The sequence below is a fragment of the Haemaphysalis longicornis genome, unplaced genomic scaffold (assembly GCF_048455015.1).
Source record: "Haemaphysalis longicornis isolate Haplotype H1 unplaced genomic scaffold, Haemaphysalis longicornis Haplotype H1 scaffold_8, whole genome shotgun sequence".
In the NCBI taxonomy this organism is placed as follows: Eukaryota; Metazoa; Arthropoda; class Arachnida; order Ixodida; family Ixodidae; genus Haemaphysalis; species Haemaphysalis longicornis.
Genome location: NW_027526445.1, coordinates 58,131,177 through 58,149,852, shown reverse-complemented (window position 1 = coordinate 58,149,852; position 18,676 = coordinate 58,131,177). Strand labels below are relative to the sequence as shown.

The window sequence follows — 18,676 nt, the reverse complement described above, 5'->3', positions numbered from 1 at the left end:
GTCCCTGGTAGGGCGCCTGCTACGCAACCGGCTGTCAAGGCTTTCATGGACGGCGGGGCATACGACTGCATCGGCCGCACGGCCTTCACTTGTCCATTTCAGCCTGTCTTGAACCAAAGCTTCGCTTACAAGACCCTCCGTACTCTACCTAGCCTGCTAGCGGAACCCACTGCCCTTCGGGATGGTCTGCAGGCCCTTGCATCGACCGTGACGAGTGGGGTGAAGCTGGAAATTTCCACATACTAAATGGCAGTGATGGGAAATTTACGTCTGCTTGCGCGGTGTAAAAGCCTGGCTGCACGCATTTACGCGACCCTGGACACCAACTGATGCCCCGTCCGTGTGTTGTGGATTTCCCGGTGGATATTCCTGCCCACACTGCGGCCAAGAAACTTCCCAGGGCGACATCACTTCTTTGAATATCTACTGTAAAGAACACTTGGTGTAAAAAGAGAATATTAATCACCCGACGAGTACTTTACTGTCACCTCGTGGAACTCCCCTCGTCCGTGGGCTTGTTCGCGCGGATGAGGTCTTTGCGATTCGCCCCGTTTCTGGACACCAGCCCCTTTGGTGATATTCCTCTACTAGATGTTGACGTTTAGCACCTTTTGTGAACTTGCTCACGTATAAGAAACTCCCGAATTCAACATCTTCGAGGGACTGGGCTCCATCCTGTTAGACCCCGAGGTCTTAATCGTTGGATATGGGGACCTCAATACCGGTATCTTGGATTCTTTGAGTGAAACTGGTTAAATGTTGTACCTTTAAAACATCGTGTTATGCCGTAGAGCAAGCTATCGCAATAAAAAAATAACAAATCTCCCTTCGCGCATGTTTTCTTTAAACTGATATTTGAAGAACTTTATTGGCATAATTTCTGCCCCCATATATTAACACATTTTAGATAGCGTTTCATTCACAAGTTCCTGCCAAGAACAGTAGACACTGCCAATATTTATTCGTGTACTGTAGCTTTACAAGTTTTCGTTTCTACTGTGCTGCAATGATGCATTAAGAATGAGCAGGATTTTTTTAAGGCGGAATTTTTCTGAGGTATTTTTAACAAACCAATGTCTATGAACTTGTTGTTTACCTCTCTCACTTGTTTTTGCTTGGTGTACATTTTGTAGCTGTTATTCCACGAACCAGGGCTTCAATTCATTTGCGGTTTCGGGGTACGTACAAATACAGATGATGATTGTCATAACGATTAAGGAGGTGGTGATTATGATGAGAAACGCCTGATTTTTTGCAGAAACCAGAGGTTTCTCACGTTACTAACCTTGCGTTTGTACAGACAAACACCTCGTTTTCGAATTGAGCATGTTTGTATTTGTAATATATTATTTTATTTATAAGTAAAATAAACTCATGTCAATACTCCACGGCCAAAATATTTTAAAAATCATTGTGGTAAAGGTAGTCAAAACTGCGCAAATTTAAACAAAATAAAACAAGCTGCCAATGTATAACGCGATGTACGGAAAGGTTTTATGTGATGATGAAAAGACATGATTACAAACGTTCTCCATTATACAATTTTGATCAGTACAATTTAAACCGGTAATTATAAAAACGTATACGTCGTAAAAACAATGGCGATTCCATTCGCTGATTGGGCTGGTAAAGGCAGTGTGACAAGAATCGTATGTGTTGTATCTTTCAATAACTTGAAATCGAGGCTTCGACGGATGCCCGTCTGGTCGGAAGTGATGTTGAAGTACATAATGAATAAGACGCCGACCACAAGGGAAAATAAATCAACGACGTTTCGTCACCTCCGAACGGGATGTAAACAAGGCTCCCGTTGAGGGTGCCCAAATGTCATTGTTTTATTTTATCTTGTGGTCGGTGTCTTCTTTATTATGTGCTTCATTGGAATAACCTTCTTGTGCGCCTCCACCGAAAAACAGGATTGCTCACGGGTTCTCTGTAAGGGCCTGTCCCACACAACGCAGTGGTATTTTTAATTTCAAAAAGCGTAAATCCTCCATCTTAGTTTGGATTGACAAAGTTGGGACGGTAAAATAACATTCCTTATTTTTAGGCTCACTGTTTTATTATCTCGTGGGAGAACAAACCTACAGAAATGTTTTGAATAATTTAAAATGCAGTTACAGGTTTATCCTAACGTCATTCCCGAGGGTATTCAAAGAATATTCAAAAATAAATTTTTTACGAAAATATTTTATGTGCGATGGCGTAACAAAGAGATCAGGAAATGTGCGATGGCGTAGCAAAAAGATCAGGACAAAAAACACAGCCAATAGGTAGGCATATTTATCCGCAATATGGAGGTTCGAGGATAGGAACATAGTAATAAAAATCACAGCGTATTCGTAGAAAACAACTAATCTATACGCAGAATTCGTCAAATGAAACGTCGAGGGATTAGTCTCCGCTCAAAGAATACGCATTCGTTCGGTTATGTTAGTGTCAGTTCCAGAAAACCATTCGACCAGTGCAGCCAAAACCATCAAGGTCATAATGCAAACCGAATGTTTCGTTATAGTTATCAGGAACTACTTTGCGGAAATATACAGAGTCACGGGGAAATAGAAAAGAAAACAAATTTCAAGGGTAAAGGCCACACAAATGATCAAAGGTAGGAACTTGCGCGCACACAAATAAAAGCAACGCAGATGCCAGTTTGGCCTTTTGGGGCAAAGCTTCCATAAAACAACGAAAAACATGGAAGGAAGGAACTAACATAGACGCAAAACAAATGTTTGCGGAGCGCAATATGCTCAAAGTCGGTCAATACTTAACGGCATGAAAACATACTGTTATTCAGGTGTTCATACGTACAAGGGATTTTCATCTTTTCAGACCAATATAATTTTCAAAACGAGTTCATTTTCTGGAGCGCAAATCTTTTCTTGAACGTCCGAACAAATGCGTGTATTTCTCGCGATCTAGTAGTGTGATCGCCATCTGAATCTACCCTCATTTGAGCAAAAATAATGGCTTCAGAATACTCAATATCCCAGTTTACGCAGTATGATTAGCGACTAAAAACCAGCTGTAAACAAGTACAAAATATCCAGACTAAGGTAAAAGCCCCATGAATAAAGTTGTAGAACCGCTTAAAACCGTGAGCGCGAGTTACGGGGAAGCGTTTTGAATATTTCATGCTACATTGTGAAGTTTGGTGGCGCTAATTATAACAAAAAACCCGTTTGCGCGTTTAAAGTTTCTTCACCCCAACATTTAGCGTATGCGATATCTTCTCTGCATGTGTAGGACTTTTCTAGGCAACCGAACTAGTGTAAGTTCTGCGAAAACACAAATTCTTGAGTTCGGTTCCTACAGTGTATTTGAATAATTATTTTTTGTTCGTTTCTTTTTGAGCGAGCTTTGTTTATATTTACGAGCTGTGCAGCATATAATATAGAATTTCGGAATAACGCAAAATTGCTGCGGCGATCATTTCTTTATGGATCATTTTGTTAGAATAACAACAGCCACTTAAAATTGTAAAAGGGGGCAAGATCTTCGCCCACTGTTTAGCATTGAGTCCTTACAACGTGAACATGTACATAAGTAACATACATAAGTAACATATATAAGTAACATACATTAGTAAGGTACATAACAATAGTACATTTGTAAGGTGCCGTATCCTTCGCATAGCCTTGTCGGTGTAGTTCGAGATACATATTCACCCTACTGGCCACGTTACATGTGGCATGGCAAAACGTAACCGCCAAGTTACCAATTTTTATATCGCTCCCAGAATACCTCGGCCCCGTCTTAGACATGCTCACGCTGCGGCCGCACATATATTGATTTTTGTAGCGAAAGCTACACAACGCTATCTCTTCCGCTATGCCTGGGGTGAGCCGATTCGACCACGAGAGCTGGAGGTGAAAACGCATCCTTTTCCTCGAGAGCCCGGCCTGGAGCAGCGGCCTGATTGCGGGGATAGACAGGTGGAAGTGGGAGATAAGCTTATTCTTGGATGAAAACAGCGCGAACTTAAACAAAGACAAAGGATGTCAAACCCAAGGACAGCAGCTGGTCAAAAAAGTTAAGTTTAATATCAAGAAGGTGAATGTGAACCATTAACACAAAACAACAAATACACTGCGGATGAGCAAAACAAGATTAAAAATACCACGGTGATAAGGCAACTAGACAGACATCACTACAGTCAAAAGCCACGCAGATATGGAATATTTTTGCGGTTGAAGACACACGCTTGATTGGCTGACACACTTGTCTACTCTTTCTGCTATGTGGATCGCTTCTTAATTTTGCGGGACGCCTGTTCACGGTGCCTACATAAAATACCAGTGGCAGGGAAATTGGGTGTACATCCACGGCCCTTAGTAAAAGGGGAAGAAAGATAAGACGATGCGGGCCACTTTAATAAAATTTATGCTCTGTCAAAGGCATGTTACTACAATTTGTGTTCCACTGCATTTGTCTTTGCCTAATGTCCCGCTAGTTTTATCCAATATTCTACCTTTTTTAAACTGCATTGAAAGTGCTGTGCATCAGATACTGTTGGATTGTGGCAATATATACATGGACCAAACTTGTCGATGCCTGAATGATCTACTACGAGAGCACGCCCTGTCCATAAAAAAGTCACCTCACCTCCCCGAAGGGAATCGTGAGGAAATGCAAATGCATTTCTTTTGCGCGAGAGTGCGCGGAATTTATAATTAATGAGGAGACGGTGATTTGTAGCGTAACCATTTATTTAACACCTGTTTGTGTTGTCGTTGTACTTGACGGCCACGATCACTGCCTTGTGGTCGGTAAAGTGCACAGTCAAAGGGTCTTTGAGAAGCATGCGGGCGTGGGAGAGTGGGGCGAGCGGCGAGAAGAGATGCACCGAAGCACCGCGCCTACCCTCGCCTACACTCTCCCACACACGCGGGAGCTCCGGCGAGCTCCCGCGATGGGAGCACCCTCACACGCCCGAGCGCGCTCCTCCTCTCCACTCACTCGCCGCTGATCCGCCCGCACCACCTGCTTCGGTTGCTAGGGGAGAGGAGGAGCGCGCGTGCTCGCAGCTGTTGCTATGGGAGGGGGGGTGAGAGCGCAGAGATAACACCTGCGGGCGCGTGGACGCCGCACGGCGCCTGACATGGCTCGACTAAGCAATGGATTCGCATTTAAAAATAGGACTGGATTACACTTGCTGTCCCACTGCAAAGAACGTCACTGTGTAACCGAATTGGACAAAACAATCATTTTTAAACGAAGTCTGGACGTCACGGCACGTAAAGTAGCGGAAACCTTCTACATCAAGCGAAAAGGAGATAGCTGCGCTAGTGTGCTATCGCTGGTAATCTACGCAAAAGAGTGTGCATTCATTGATCACTTGCTTGATGTGTATTGATGTGTGCCCTCACCTGATGCCTGTTAGTTTTTCAGGACAAAGTGTGTCATTACACTGATTGTTTATATGCATGCCGTTTTTTGAATAAAAATCTAGTTGCGAGTTAGCGCCCATGCCGTCCTTTTTACCAACCATGTCTTTCGCTGATTGTATATATGCATGCCGTCTTTTCAATAAAAATCTAGTTGTGAGTTAGCGCCCGTCCCGTTATTTTTACCGATCATGTGTTTCGCTACGCTAAATCTTCATTCTTTAACATGATCCAACTCGCACAGCAACACGTTTTACTGAACGCCAGCAGGCCTTCCTTTCTGGCGCGCGCTATTCGGCGCAGAGGCCGTGCGGCGCAGACGTGTGCACGACGGAGGAAGACGTCGCTCGTACAGCGGCGAGGCTTAAAACATGCCGTGAGTCGAGTAAAGGTTATGAATATGTTTTGTATTCTTTTCAAACATGCCAGTATATAACTGCAAAACCGCACATCGGCAAGTGGCCTTGCCAGGGCATTGAAGCTCTCCCTATCAACTAGTTTTAACAAGAGATAAGCTACAGCAATTTTCATGAGTTGTGCAATACCGCTCTTTTTCATGTGGAACTGCGTGGTTGTGTGTCAATTTAGAGTGGCGATTTTTTGGTACTTGTCGTAGAACCGATTGATTGATTGATTGATTGATTGATTGATTGATTGATTGATTGATTGATTGTGGTGTTTAACGCGCCGACGCAACGCAGGCGATGAGGCGCGCCGTAGTGGAGGGCTCCGGATTAATTTTGACCACCTGGGGATCTTTAACGTGCGCCGAAATCTCGAGCACACGGGCGTTTTTGCTTTTCGCCTCCATCAGTAAAGCGGCCGCCGCGGCCGGGAATCGAAGCCGCGACCTCGTGCTCAGCAGCGCAACGCCTTATGCCACTGAGAAACCGCGGCGGGTTGTCGTAGAACCGAAGCTAACGCCTGACGTTTTGCCGTGTAATGTATTGATACGCACCGGTGCTCTCTGGCGAGGCAGGCTGGGTAGACGAAGTGGATTTTTTTCAAAATAGTACAAGCTGTAGATTTAAAACCTTGGAGCTTGTTTGTAGCCCTAACGTACGATGTAAAGCCCTAAAGAATTGGTTACCCTAAAACTTATACACTTCATTTATATGAATGTGAGTTATATGAATGTGAAACGATAAACGTTTTACTTCAAAGTTTATCGATCGGATTAACCGTACACCTCCACTGCACAATAACCAATAGAGAAGCGAATTACATACAAAAGGAAGAAGTCCCCAATAGCAGCAATGCTAAGTATTCGCTTGGTGTGTGAAGTTGCTCTATGAAATGTGTATAACTTAAAAGGCCTTAGTGGGTACACTAAATATATTGCTCTAAAGAATTAGCACTAACCCTCAAAATCACAACTATTAACAAAATCTTCCTTCCTGACTTAGGCTAAAAATAAGAAATGCACACCATAATTGCTTACACCGTTGTTTGGTTACTTACATTAAGTAAAAGAGCATCTACAAGAGGAAGAAGCCATGGTGTATATAGGTCTCCAGTAAAGCCATGTGTAACAATCATTAGAGGTTTGGCAGGGTCATCCATTTCTTCTAGTTTCCAGTTATCAAGCGTCCAGTTCCTACGCACTACTAGACGCGTGCCGTTGCGAGAGCTGTTATGGAAAAAATAGAAAACAGTGCCCACTTCCTCGGGAGACGCCGGCCCGCCATAAGGAAGACTCATGTTTTCTTTCTTTCTGAAACAACCAATGTTGGTATAGCAGGTGTCGTTTCCATTGATCACAACCTTTGAAACCTGGAAGCAAAAACGGAATGAACGTTACTTATGTACCTGAATACCCTTGAAATGGTATTCGTTTTTGCTGAGTTAATTTATGTCAGCGGTAAATAAAATGATTGCCCTAAAAAGGGGACACGGACGGAGTGAGGACAGACACACACGGCGCCATGTGTGTCATACCACTAGACAGAAGGTGGAATGACAAATCCTTTATCCTAGAACGGCCGCCGTGTGTGTCTGCCCTCACTCCGTCCATGTCTCCCTTTTTAGCGCAATAATTTTATTTAACAATGCAGTACCAACGTTCCCAGGACGCTACCCTTATTATTTTTACGTTCTGTGACCCAAATATTTTTTTTTTCACTTTTCAAATTCGGAGACGTTACCTTCTACTACGTGAGTTGTTGCGATTCATTTCGAAAAGTATGTGCCCGCGTAGATTGGCAATATCTTATAAAAACGAATTGTTTGTGACAATCTAGATTGTCCAAATAATTATCTCTAAATTATATAAGCAAAGTGTACGCAGGGTACGTCTGTTTTTATAGCACCGTTTCACTCCGAAAAATCTAAGAAATTGGAAGTATTCCTTTAGTTTCATTCAGCTCATCAAGATATCTCACGTTCATAAAACATTGCAATGCTACTCTTCGCACTTTTGCTGGAAGAAAATCTCATGGAGAAAATTTGGACAATATAGGACGAAGTACTCGAGGTAATTTTTGTTTGTTTTGTTTGTAGCAAAGTTTCTAGCAATTTAGAGCTTTACACAATACAGGGACAACACTAGTTGAAACCACAGAAACCTTTCATTTGTAAAATTGTCTTTGCTTGCATTGCCCATTTTCAGCCTACCTTTAGATTTTTCTACATGCATTCAACTGACGTGTGACTTCTTTCTCGCCCTGAATGTTTTGACTGAGGCGAAAGTGCGAAAAAGTTCAGTTTTTGTGTACAGTGCACGTGATTATAAAGACTTCGACCATAAAACTGCGATTCTGCCATTTCGTTACATATCTTTTATTTTTACATTTTTATGGCAGGTTACAACATTCTGGTCTATTTGTTCGCATTGGCTCCCTACCTGCAAGCGCTTGACGCTGGCTGGTCTGAGTGGGGTAGTGCGTTCATTAGCTAGCGAGAGATGGTTCAGTCAAGGGGGCGAGCGCGAGCTACACGATCCTGATTCGCTTGATTTGTTTGTAGATCATTTTGACATCTTCAATTCAATAAAGGCCGCCAATGTTCAGACAGTCAAGGTGTACCCGCAGGCCAATCCGCGGTGGTCTGCGCAAGTACCCCGAGAACGGTCCTGGGTGAGGTCCTTGCGGCCACAGGTTCCAGCAAACTCGAGATTCCCTCGAACGATTTGCGTGTAAAGATATGTATTATTTGCCTCTCCAAAATATAAGTGTGCAATAGCAAAAGCAGAATATTCATCGATGCGGCGGTTTTGCTTTGAAAATTACGAAAGGTTCCTGTTTGGCGACCCGTTTAATTCGTCTTTTGTCAAATTTCGAGCTCCCATTAGACTCCCGCCTCTGCCGAAACCTGGCGGCTCACTGACTACATGACAACTGCTGTCAGCTCAGGTTCTTTTAGAAGCACAAAAAATAATGCCGACGATGCTTCGATAGTGCCCGTTGGATTGCGTATAGCATCGGTTGGCGGAGGCGCCCTATGTTGCAGGAATCTCGGACAGGCTGTTTACTTCTGTAGATGTCCGAGCGCCCGTGCGAAGCATTCGTGTCCCTTCTGCTTTCGGGCTGGATGACTTGCCGCTACAGATCATGCTGGCATTTTAGGAGGCTCACCCTCAGATTTTCCTCTTTCTGTTCAATACGTCAATGTGATTAAGGCATTTTTCTTCCGCCTGGAGGAGAGGAAGAGTAGTATTCCTTCTGAAACCCGGCCCCCCTTCCGAAGCTGCAACCTCCTACCGCCCGATTTGTATGTTATCAGTATTTCGAAAATTGCTTGAAAAACTCTTCTCTCGTATCTATTTTTTTATGGTCAAACAAAAGCTGCATCATTCGTCACAAATCGGATTTACTCATAACAAAAATATGAAATTGGCTCTGTTTTAGTTACGAGAGATTCTGCAAGCTGGCCGTGAAAATTCCCTTTATTCTGACCCAATTTCAATGAATTTTCCATCTACGTTTGACTCGGTGTAGCACCCACCTGTACTAAATTTTCTCAGGCAGCACTCTTGCCCGACCGACCTGTTCCGGCTTTTACGTTCTTTTTTAAGTAAGCGAACAGTGGCGTTTAGGTCGAGAGGAGGGGAGGTTTCAGTGGAACAATCAATTGGTAGTCCACAGGGCTCCCGCGTGAGCCTGCTTTTTTGGAACATCGTTTTAAATGGCCTACTTGACACGTTGCTACCGTCGGGAGTGCACGTGCAGGCCCACGCCGACACCTTTTTTGGTTTCGGGAGCAAGAGGAGGGAACTAGAGACTCTGGCAGAGCTTCCATTGGCGAGAATATTGGAGTGGGCGGACTGGGTGAAAGTCCTTCGAAACCCAACGAAGTGCTCGTACATGGTGTTTCCCATTGGTAAAGTCAGAATGGCGTCCCGTTTTTCAAAGGTTATATTGGCTGGAACCAGTGTCACATGAGTAAAAGAAATGAGAATTCTTGGTGTTCTGTTATATCCCTGGTTCACGTGCATGCCTCATCTAAATTATCTCAAAGCGAGAATTGAGGCAATTGTTCCTATATTAACCAAATTATTGAATATGCGCTACCAACTCTCACCTTCCAGCCTTCGACCGCTTTATTTAAGCTCAGGGAGCCGGTGATCACTTATGCCTTCCCATGTTCGCGTTGACGGGAGCGGTTCAAACCGTAAGTACTGAAGTCCTCAATGCATTGACAGGCATCCCACCAATCTGCAGGGCGCTTACGACTAGTCAATTGCACTTACCGGCATTTCACTTGTGCAAAAATGTTTCTTACGGTCCGTTTAGCATCAAGGCAGCGGAACTGCAGGCGCCCTTTGATTCTTGGCGCTTTCAGCGCTGTCCCCTCCAAATTCGATGCACCTCGCGCGGAGGACGGGCGAGCGGACGAGCGTATTCGAGTCTGTCTGAGGGTGCCTTCATTTCTCATGTCACTTTTTTTCGCTTTGTGGTTTTTTTTGTTCCTAGTCGATTTTGCTCTTTTTTCGTCGTTTAGGCGTCTCCTCGTTTTGTGATAAAGGGTCTGGTTCCCCTGATCCGGATGCTTCCACGATCTATCGAACGGCGTGCCGGTGTTCTTTGAGGTGATATGCTCCGGGCGTGTGCCGCTAGGATGGTACGCTCCTCACGAGGACGGCTAAGTTCGTGGTCCAACCTGCAGTCTGAGGAATGCTTTCCTCTTTAGTCGTAGAGGTTGAGTAGGCTGAGAGGATTCGCGTGCATTGCAGCCCTTATGTGGTGTACGAGAGTATCTGGGTACAGGCTGACATCATAAAGGCGGTGATTTTTTTTTCCAACCCATATTAGTAAATCTCGTAAAATTACGCCTTTCTTGCGGTCTCTGATAATATTTGGCTCGTGCAGGACAAACTATCGCTGACATATAGGACAGTGAATGGATCTGAATTGGACGTTGTACTGGTGAACCTTTGGAATGGTACCAAGAAGGTTTCGAACATCTGCAGATGAAAACGTTTAGGGTGAGGTGGTGCAGAGAAGGTTTTCATGTTCTCCTTGTCTGTATGTTTTTGCAGGCAGAGAAGAGGGTTCATACGTGTCCTGTGAGGGGTGTCGACAACGTACTGCCTTCCTCTAGAAGTACTTTGCTTGCTCAATTGGAGTGCCGCGGGGGGGACCATGCGGATGGATCTTGAAGAGTAGCGAGAGTCGGTGGCTGTGGTAGTTTGGGCTTAGTTGACACCGGAAGCTGTGCCCTTGGACAATCGCAACGAACTGTGTGAGGGCGGCAATGGACGCTCGGCCGCGGTTGCTGGACGAACGGCGCATTGCTATGGTTTAAGGACATGGTGTTTCTCGGACCGGCTGTATGCTCTGGACAGTTGATGGAGGAAGAGGTGGACCTTCGGGGCCTGTTGTACGGTGATGCAGTGAATTGCATGGGGATTGGGACCTTGTGTGGGGACTTTGTGGTGTTGGGAACTTTTAGCATGCGGAATGTAATATTGCACCAGTTGCTGCAGTAGGTTGTAGCCGGGTGGAGACTGCAAGCAGTGGTCTTGGACAATGGTGGCGAACATTGTTGGGGCGCCATTGTACGCTTTGGACTGGGTGACAAGACGAACCGCGTGTTGGGATGATTTATGAACCTCGTGTTCTTTGGACAGGTGTTCCCTTCTCGGATCAGTGTGGAGGGTCGAGGTGGAACTGGCGGGGGGTCCGTTCGACGGTGATGTAGTGAACTGCCTTTTGAGCTGGACTGTGTGCAGGGACGTGGTGCTGATGGTGACCTTGGCGCGGGCCTCGGCTGGAGGAGGGGGTGTGTGTCGTGGGCTTGTAATTTGGACAGCTGATAGGGGTGTTGTGGGGATTTGCAAGGTTGTTGCTTGGGTGGGGAGGGCGGTGCCGTGGCGTCTGTGGTGGTTTTGGGGAGTTTTGTGGTGGAGCCGAGGTGTGGTGGGGGGGGGGGGGGGTGGTCTGGACAGTGATGATGGTTTCAGGGGGAAGGTGGCGGGATTTTTCTTGGCGCTGCACTCTGCCAGACGCGTCTTTCCTATATTTTGGATGAACAAATGTGTGGGTTTTGTGCGGTGTTGTTCTCTGGCGACCGAAGGAAGAACCTCTCTTTTTTAATATATTGGCTTTTCTTCCAAAACCATTTGGACTCTAGGCTTCCTTTTCATTTATTTTTCTATTGTGCCTTAACCTGTTATAGCAAAGCTGGTACCGGTTGTTCCCGTTTTTATTTATTTTGTTTTTATTTTGGGGGGAACTTTTCTTTAAGACGTGGACCTACTGTTCAACATCCCCTTCAACGACGACTCTACCGGGACCAGGCGTTGCCTTCCCTATTGTACAGCTATGGTGAAATAATCCAGCACGCTCCGACCTCACAAAAGTACTCCGTCAGCGGTTTGTCTAATCCGGACATCGACAAGATAACCTCTCGCTAAAGTCTCATCACGATGGCTCTGCACAACAATGCAGCTCCACCGATGACTAGGTAGGCTTTGGGAATAGGAATAGTTAGGTTAGCGCATTGTGGGGACATTTGTTTTATGCTTCCTTTAGTAGTGAATCCGCAATTAATAATTGCGGTTTTGTATTTGGATTTGTTACTTTTTTTTAGTTTGCTTATTAGGTTGTTTTTCTATGTGATTTTAATTATCATGCTTACGTTGAGAGTTTCTGTCTTTCTTCTAAATTTGTATTTCGCTTTGCATGTCTCCGCGTCAATTTTTATGCCCGCCTACATGGTGCGCCACAATATCTGGCGACCCTGCCAGGAGTTTGGAACATTAAATGTCAGAATTGGCCCAACTCAGGGAAGACTTTTTTATCTGGCTTTGTCAGTCCTGTTGTCATGTTGCAAAAATGGAGATTCTAGAAACCTTAACGTAGGCGACCCAATTAGGCCTCAGAGGGGTTATGTAGTTGGTGTGTACGAGCGAGATAAATAGGTCTTAAGATGAAGCGTGTGCGAAATAAATACAACTGGCGCTGGGCTTGTGTGGAAAGCACAGGCCTCAGATAGGGGCAGAGCTGAAGGAGGCGAAAAGAAAAGTGGCTGTTATGCGAGTTCATTCCACCCCACGTGCTGGAGAAAACGGGCCACCGCTCACATCTGAAGAAAAATGTGCAAACTAAGAACTCGCGCAATGCGATTCATGAAAGGAGATGAAGTAAACAAATGCAACAGCTTGCTCGAACATGTATCGGCGTTGATGTAGAGTGAGCGTCACGCGATGATAAACGACGTGCTCTACCCACAGCCGACGGTATTAATGAAGAGGTTGAAATTAGGAGCATATCTAAAGAGGGGAATTTGGCATTTGCGCAATACCTCAACTTTGTCTTTACATGAGCGCGCACTCGTTTAGGATTGGGAAAAAAGGTAACCAAACACAAGCAAGTGTTAGGAAATAGATTGCCTGTGGGTGGAATAGTCGATCTTGATGACAGTAAAGCTGCGGTAGATGAGTTTATTGAAAAAAGGGCCTTGGTATTGTAGATGTAGCCTAATCAACAAAAATAATAAATACAGTTTTGAAAAGTTGTGTTTTCAGAACTAGATGTGTGCCTGGGAAAAGGAAAATAGCCAAACAGGTGACGTAGGGATGAAAGATGTGGAAATGCAACCGAGAGGTTCTTGTAAAAAAAGACATGCTAGAGGTAAAGAACCCACTTAAAAGCCAGGTACAAACGAAAGCAAGATTAAATATGACGCAGTAAAAAAAGAAAAACTGCGAACTGCCCTGACAAGTAGTGCATGTCCTCACTATTCAGAAAATGATAAAAAGATACAAAGCTTGTTGACAACACGGTTTTTTGGGTAAAAACACACGGAAAAAGTCATGGGGGAATGGAGGAGTTTGTGATGATGAAGAAAAGACTATTTCGTAGGAAAGAACGGCAAGGAGATAAAAGTAAAAGTGATGATCTCAGCACATTGAACACGGATTTGAAGAGAATTAGGAAATTGCTACGTATGTGATTATATGCTTCATCATAATCGTTAGCCGACTCGGCTCTCAGGTCGAAGGCCTCTCCCATTGAATGCCAAACTCTCATGTCCAGCGCTTGTGAACTCCAAAGTTTCCAACCGAATTTCCAAATTTTGTCTGTCCATCAGAGTAATGGCCTTAACTTTCTTCTAACGCCATCTCTTGGCATCCACTTGGTTATCCTAATTGTCCACCGGTTGTTGGTTCGTCTCACTGGCTAGGAAATTAAATTCGATTTCTTTTTCTTTATCTGTACTATAATATCTTGTATTCTCGTTTATTCTCTTAACCAGGTAGCTCGTTTTTTTGTCCCTATCTGTTAGTCCTAACATTATTCCTTTAATGGACTGTTCACCCGAGTAACATTTTGTGTTTAGCTCTTTATGAAGCTGCCCCGTTTCAGCATCGTACGTCAGCTACGCGCGGTATGCACTGGTTGCATTCTTTCCTTTTGAGTGGCATAGGTAGAGAACTCTTCCGGATTTTGGCAGAATTTGCCGAGTGGTTCCCAAGCCATACCTATTCTGCGCGGAATTTCTCTCTCGTGGTTGTGGTCAGCAAGAACCATCTCTCCGAGGTAGATATACTATTTTACTCCTTCTAACATTTCATTTTCTAAACCTAAGGGAACGTGTTTGCAATGCTTCTCCTCATTACATTACATTTATTCATACATACTTTATTCCCGCGGCCTCGCTATCTGATTTTAATTCGTAAACCATTGTTTGCATGTCTTCTGCAGCCTCACTCCGGAAGCCTATGTCTTAAAATCGCTCAAGTATTCCCCTTTTACCCTTAACCCTATGTTTTCCAAGGTAAGCTTTCTAAATACCCCACCAGACCTGCTTTAAATGGTGTTGACGAGATGGTATCTCCCTTTTTTAATCTCTTTACGTTCCTAAATTCACCACTTTGGTTGTGAAGCATTATTAGTCCTCTTCATTCCTTGTATATGCCTTCCAGAAGTCTTATATAGGTTTCCTGTATTTTTTGGTATTTTTGGGCTTAACCCACAGCTGTGCTTAGTACGGCATCAAACGCGTACTTTTCAACTAATAAAACATAAGTAAAAGGGTTTATATTAGTCTGCGTATATTTCTATCACTTGACTGACGCATGGATTTATTCTATGGTTAAGTGGCTTTTCTTAAACCCAGATTGCTGTCTGGGTTTTTGGCAACCGAAGCTGTCACATATGCGGCTAACAATAACTTTAGTAAACAGCTTCTAAACAACTTAGAGTAGGCTACTTAGTTTAATTCTTTTGGTCATTGTTATATGCCTTCTGATGAATAAAATAATATTGGCTTTTTTCGATGCTGTGGGCAGATCTCGTGTTTTAACCTTTCCGCAAATGTTAGAGCTTCCTTTTCCAGCAAATATCTCCCTCGTGCTTCTAGACATACATGGTTATGCCATCGTTACCAGCAGCGTTTTCTATTTTCATGCCTTTGTGAGCCTTTACAACTTCATCTGCAGTTATTATAGGTACATCCCAAGTACAGCTTGCCCTCTCAGTATTTTCCTCCGGTCTGACGGCGCTGGCATACAGTGTGATGTAAAATCGTCTTCTACCTTTATTATCTGCTACATGTTCTCCTGTACATGCTGTCTTTGCTTGTGGCTAGATTTATCTTAGTTACTTTTATTCTAACCCCTATGCAGTGTTTCCTCGATCACTGCCGTGTTATATGTACGAAGGACACATCTTTTTCCTCTGTTTATCCTTTTCAAATGCCCGCCTAATTCAATTCTATCCACCTTACTTGCACCTTTATGTTCTTACATTCGGCTAATACTTCTTTCACTTTCTTAGTTATTTTCTAGTTTGTTACCTATATGCCGTTTCTCCGGCAGACGCTGCTATTTGACCGAGTGCCGATGATAGTTGGTCATTTATCTTGTCTACACTGACCTCCGACGGCTCGGTCAGTACCGCGATTTCGTTTTTAAAAGTTATGTTACATTCCTCCGATCTGGCTCTGACTGACTCCTTGTGGCGTTTCTTTGTTTCCAGGTATTTGCTGTTTTCTCTTTTTACCGGTGGACTTTCTCCAAGTTGTGCGTTACCGAACTGCTTTGCCTTAAAGTCTTCCATAAAAATAATCAGCTATGTTCTTGTCTTCTCCATTGCTGATTCGACGTCCTCATGGAAACTGTCTACGATTTCGTTATCATAGCTGGATGTTACGGATAGGTCTTCGCTATGTTTAACCCTTGAAGGCCCGTAAAGTTTCTATTGAAGAAAAACGAGTGAATTCTTCCAGAAACACTACTTATTAGGCAATGAGCAATAAGGCAAAATGCAACCCAGTGGGCTATGCAGGAATTTGAATGAAGTGGGAATTAGCTTCCCTGCGGGCGTTTAAGGGTTAACTGTATGGCTTCTCTAGCTTTATGACAGCACCTGCTACTGTCTCGCAAACACTGATAAACTCTTCCACATTTGCTGCTGTTTCTCGGGTGATTAAAAATCCCACGCCGTATCGTTTTGGGTATCGCACAAAATGCCCCTTTTGGGCTTCATGATGCCTCCTCCTGTAACACTAGCTTTGTTTAGCCCAAAAGTATCCCACATAATTTGCGATAGGTTCTCTAGTAGTGCAGCTAAGCTTCCCTTACTAGACAAGGTGCGCGTGTTGAACGTCAGCAGCGTTATCCAAAGGCGGCCTGTCCGTACTCAGAGCTTCTAAGCACCCTCTGCTGTATTGCTGTTCTGACCGCCGCCGTGGACAGGTGATATACAGTTGTTTGGAACTGCGGGCCGAGAGTTGAGTTGGTCAGTAATGAGATGTGGTGAGCAACTACTACTCCTAGCTGATCAGCCCCTTCTATGAAGGAGTACAACTTTCGATGTAGCGAAAACACTTCGTTGTGTGGTTGAACCATTTTAGTGTATCCCCGTAGGTTTCGGTAATGATGGTTACTTGCCGAGCAGGCAGCACTCCGTAACTGCAATTGTTTGGTACAGGGAGTCAGACAAAACAGCCAGGGACCAAGGGCAGTTTCTTCAGCACAACCCTCTCGCGCACGCCCTCAGTGATATTTGGCAGCGTTGGTCGGTTTTCGTTGTTATGCGCGGGGTCTGAGGAATATGCTGAGAAGCCGCCTTACTGCTTACTACCGCTGCAGTTAGGGTGATGGAAGAGAGAGCCACAGCCCTGCTCAAGGGTAAAGTTATAAAACATGTGACGTTTGGATCTCAGCATTCCAAAACGGCTGCTAAAATTGTTTGTAGACAACTTCCTCGCCTTTCCAATGCTACTCAAAGCCGAAAAATTGTTGACGCTGCGCTCCGCTAACAAAGGCGACGTTTTGCCAGTGGTGCGCGAAAGTTAGGAAACCCAGTGCTCTATAACGTCCGGAAACCTTGGCAGTGCTGGGACTTGCGTGGTTAGACCCCAACGCGTTCACCAGTTGTTGCGATTCCGGGGTTCAGAACTACATCTTGGTAGCATAACTGGTGACCGGAGACGGTTATGAAGACACCCATGCTTGGTGATGGAGAAAAAAAACTTTAAAAACTTATTTACATGAAGTGTACAAGTTCGGATGGTGTGCTAAAACAGCAACAGCAACTTCAACTCTAACAGCGACTCAAAGAGCAACACGCGAGCGACATTCGGCGGCTCGCAACACCGCATTTTGTTCAAGCAAAAGTCTCTGGAGTTCTATAAAATTCAACACCAAAATATCGGGTCCAATCACAGACAGACAGTCTGACGCAAAGCGGCACCGACGTCGTGCGAAGCCCTTCTAGTTCCTCGCCCGCGCGATTACGAGGTAGAGGGGGCGATGGCTCTGCCGGTACGAGAAGACCTTTTTTCTCAGTACGAGGCGCACCTGGGGGGGCTTGACTCACGATGCTTGCTGATTACTGATTTCATGCCCCACTTTTCCGAAGATGTCTTTGCTGTTTCAGCAGACTCGCCAGGGCGGGGACGGCTCAGGAAGTCTCGTGCCCAGACATGCCTGCTTGTTTCCGCTGAAATCACTCGGAGGTGAAGGGGTCACGGTTCATGCAGGGTTAATGAACCGTTGTATTCAATGCGGAGTGAAACGTTGCGTGAACGAATACCGACGAAAACGCTAATTGGCGCCGAGGTCTGTGCTGGGGGCGCCGTGTTCTTCTTGGGTGCGCCGGGTCCGCAGCCCGGTCCTAACAGGACCACGACAGTGGGTAAATACCCTAGTTTAAACCATTGATAAACATAGGGAGCCCTTGCTTGGGCGGTCAGGGCAAGCGGTGGTAATTTTCTCTGGGCCACGGGGCTGTCAAATTATTCACATTTCAGCGTTGCTACGTTTCTTCCCCCTGGGCCGTCATCCTATTCATAGCCCGGTATTGCCGTGGCATTCATGTCGTAGTGCTGAACGTATTTAGAGTTTGTTTCCATGGATGGCTCAGTGTTCGATACTGCGGAAGGACTTCTTTAGCATTGCCAACAATATTGGACCCATTTCAAAATAAAATATCCTTTTTAATTTATTCCCGCTGACTACTCCGGTTAGTCTTGTGATTAGAGCGGGCTGTTTTTTTTACGCTTCGACTAGCGCTGTTATTTTAAGGCCTTTCCTTGCTTCTGAGTGTCAGTTCGATGCAGCAAGGGAGTATTTTTAAATTTATTTAAACTATTTAAAGGCGCCGCTGAGTGAAATGCTTATTTTGTGACGTTGCAGAAGCGGCTTCGCAGAATATGGCTACGGTGGCTGTTTTGCATACGTTCGGGGGTTTGACCTAAATGGTCACGCTACCATAACAGTCCCGCGATAGCAATAGTATGCCCTTTGAGGGGCCCGCGTTTCGTTGAAATTAGCTACGTTGGTTTCCCTTGCCTTCACATCATGTGTGACGCATATTGGCCAACACCTCACGGGAAAACAG

The 18,676-nt window shown here is 44.8% G+C and overlaps 1 protein-coding gene across 4 annotated transcripts in view; it reads right to left on the bottom strand.

The window, feature by feature from the left end:
* LOC144148649 (pancreatic lipase-related protein 2-like) overlaps window positions 1–18,676 on the bottom strand; it is a 171,363-nt gene that overhangs the window by 34,038 nt on the left and 118,649 nt on the right. For all 4 annotated transcript variants that reach the window (XM_077680163.1, XM_077680162.1, XM_077680161.1 and 1 more), the window contains one exon: window positions 6,849–7,160. In XM_077680163.1, the coding sequence (XP_077536289.1) occupies window positions 6,849–7,160 (312 nt within the window). The remainder of the gene's footprint in view (window positions 1–6,848; window positions 7,161–18,676) is intronic.